Source organism: Mus caroli, chromosome 3, assembly GCF_900094665.2.
Source record: "Mus caroli chromosome 3, CAROLI_EIJ_v1.1, whole genome shotgun sequence".
Classification (NCBI taxonomy): domain Eukaryota; kingdom Metazoa; phylum Chordata; class Mammalia; order Rodentia; family Muridae; genus Mus; species Mus caroli.
In genome coordinates, this window is record NC_034572.1 from 31882289 (window position 1) to 31885712 (window position 3424).

The 3424-nt window shown below is 37.0% G+C and overlaps 1 protein-coding gene across 11 annotated transcripts in view; it reads left to right on the plus strand.

The window, feature by feature from the left end:
• Positions 1-858, plus strand: part of Kiaa1109 (KIAA1109 ortholog) — a 191668-nt gene extending 190810 nt beyond the window's left edge. For all 11 annotated transcript variants that reach the window (XM_029475239.1, XM_021157454.2, XM_029475245.1 and 8 more), the window contains one exon: positions 158-858. In XM_029475239.1, coding sequence (XP_029331099.1) covers positions 158-374 — 217 coding nt within the window. In that variant the 3' untranslated portion in view covers positions 375-858. The remainder of the gene's footprint in view (positions 1-157) is intronic.
• The last annotated feature ends 2566 nt before the right edge of the window (positions 859-3424 follow it).

Below are 3424 nucleotides of genomic sequence, written 5' to 3' on the forward strand. Positions count from 1 at the left end.
CTACTTTCTCCTCTATAAGTTTCAGTGTCTCTGGTTTTATGTGGAGTTCCTTAATCCACTTAGATTTGACCTTAGTACAAGGAGATATATTAAGGGAGTACAGTAATGTTCGTGCATTATACACCTTGATAATGACCATTTCTAATTACCATTTTAGATTAATTTCTTGGACTGGAAGAAAGATTGATCCTGTAGGTGTTGATTATATTCTTCAAAAATTGGGCTTTCACCATGCCAGGACTACTATTCCCAAGTGGCTTCAGAGAGGAGTAATGGACCCACTGGACAAGGTGCTGTCCGTTCTCATCAAAAAACTCGGGACTGCCCTGCAGGATGAGAAGGAGAAGAAAGGAAAAGACAAAGAAGAACACTAGAATAGCAATTCCATCTGTGAAACACTTGACTCTGTCTGTTCATTTCTATTACACTGCAATTTTTTTCAGCAAAATTTAAATGGTACTTTAAAATAATTCTAATTTTGTGGCCATTATTGAAAGTTTGTAAGTTAATCTGTTTATTCTAGCTCTACCATTCTGTATACAGTAAAGTATTGCATGAAAATGTAAATTTTGTAGAAAACTAAATTAAAAGATATACATCTGCTCATTAAAGTTTATGACTGTTTTATGTGCAATATGGTTGCTGCATTTAAAGTATTACAGAGTAACTGTGAATTTTTTTTCTTCTTGGCCATAACTGTTAGAAAAAAATCTTGTTGATAATGTCATTGGGGGTCTTTTTTATGTAGACTTGTATAAAGATCTATTTGTATATAATTTGAGTAATTGTGATGATTGTATACCACAAAAATATTGTTTGTAACTATTGTAATAAAGTCACAATAATGGCTTCAGTGCATAGTTGTTTCATATCTTTGTCTCATTTGCTAGTTTCTTAATATGTAAATGCTCATTCTGCTTCACAGTTAACCATGTAGTTTAAAATATGGTGCTTGTAAAATTTTGAACGCATAAAAATACTAAAAATAGTTCCAGGGAAAAGGTTCCCAGAGATTTCAGAGCCATTAGGTGTTGTTCTTTTCTGTGGTGAGTACACAGAGGCTCATTTTTATCATTACACTGCATTTAATCCTTCTATGTATATATGTAACACTTAATGCTTAGAAAGTCATAAGAAATAAATGTTACATATACATACACATGTATGTATAGTATATGTGTGAAAACTGTCATATGTAGGCATACTAAAAAGAGTTGCTTTATCTAAAATGAAACTCCAGTTCTCAATGTACATGAATAAATATTCAGAAGTATATTGTTGATAACTCAGGTTGAAAATTTGACTAAGCCAGGACAGTCTTTTTTTTTTTTTTTCCCAAGACAGGGTTTCTCTGTATAGCCCTGGCTGTCCTGGAACTCACTCTATAGACCAGGCTGGCCTCGAACTCAGAAATCTGCCTGCCTCTGCCTCCCAAGTGCTGGGATTAAAGGCGTGCGCCACCACTGCCTGGCCAGGACAGTCTTAAAAAGTGGACATGCAGCAAAACTGAAGAAACCAGAGCTAGAAAATACCTCAAGGAAACTACTTGTAGACTTTTGCATAGATATGAATATTAAATAATAGAACAAACCTCTAGAATAATTACATGCTCCATCACAGAACTATGTTTAGTACACAGTGATAAAAGGGGAGCTAATTGCTGACATCAGACATCAATTCTGTATCTTGCCAGACCATCTCATTATGTTACTGATTCCATAGAAATGGAGATCCTCTGAGGTGACACTTGTGCTCTGAGTTTGACTGTTTGACTATTGAAAAGACAGGCCTCAGGGAATTGGAATCTTTCCAGAAAATCTCATGTTGGGAGAAACCCTAAAACCTGAGCCAGGCAGGAAGGAAACTTTTGTCCTGGGAAGAGATTTTCAACTTGACAGACTACCTCGCAGGAGAGTAAAGCCAAAACAGTGATGAGTCCAGGACCATTTAGATACGCATAACTCTACTCCTCTACTCAAAACTTTAACCTCACTTCAGGACTACAAGATACACTTAGAGGTGTCCTTAGGTCTTTGTCTCTGTTCCCTCAGTGGCTGCATTGAATAAAAATCTCCTTTTCTTGATTTAGATCTTTGCATTGACTTATCAAGGACAAAATAGTCAAGCCGGGCTTGTTGGGGCATAGGCCCTGAGTCTAGTAACTGTCTGTCACATGTCAAACTCCAAATCCTCTGCAGCTCACTCAACTATAGAGGTCCCAGACACCTTAAAATTCACTTCTTTATTCAAGCTTACCACAGAAGCAAGTTGTGTGTCTATTTTGGTTATAAAGGCTAAGATAAACTTAAATAGGGGGCAAGAGTTATGCCTGCCAGGAGCCATGAAGTACATCTTGATATTACTGTTATAAGCTGTGACTTAGGTAATAAAGAAGCGAAGGAATTCCAGGCTGTAATAGACCCATTGGTTGAAATACTCAACACTCTTAAATCTATTAACATCCTCTGCTTTTCTGATTTTTTTTTTTATAACAAGCACAACATTCCATGGGCTGGTAGACTCTTCATTGAGCTTCTACCAGCTGTTCAGATACCTGCAAGTTTTCCTTAGTTGAGGGCCACAGATATACCTATATAAGCTTGTCAGTCAACCCACATTTTAGGGTAGGGTTGTTAGTATTTGAGCAGCCCAGCTCCCTTACAAATTTGGAAACTCAATCCCTGGGGTATCCTGTGTTTGGACAATTGACATACTTCAATACCTACCCCAGAATCATCTACCATTTCACCTCTAATTTCATCATGAGCTGTCTCTAGTATTGCAGGAATCTGAATAGCCCATTGTAAGAGATCCCTTTTCCATAAGTTTACGGGTATATTAGCCTCATAAGTCTTAACTTCCCTGTTTGACTTTCAGGTCCCATACATTTAACCCATAGTACACTTTATTTGAGATCATTTTCCAATTCCTGTACACTTTGTATAAACATTCTGAAGTGGCCATCCTGAATTCCAAGATTTTGGGGAAATGATAGTTAGATCTGCTCTTGTATCCACCAAACCTTCTATTTCACCACCATTTACTTGCAATTTTAATTTTGGTCTCTGATCATTAACCTTCATTTTTCCATAACACATTTTCCAATACTTCCAAACCCCTCTGTTTTTTCTACTGGAGCAGATTTGCCTTTAATGTAAGGAAACAATAGTTAAGCAATCCTATCTCCTGCATTAATCCATTACAGCAAGAAGTGTTCCCTTCTCTGGAGGAAAGTACCATAATTCTTACTACTAACACACTGGGCATTTCTAGATCTGGCTTGGTAGTACCACATTTCTCAAACTTAAAACACCAGACATTTTGAGATCTGAGGCTTTAAGCAGCTTGGTCACAGTTTCACTGTAAATGGCTGAATTTACAATTAAGGCACTGGGCATTTTGATATCAGAGGCCATTAGCAGTA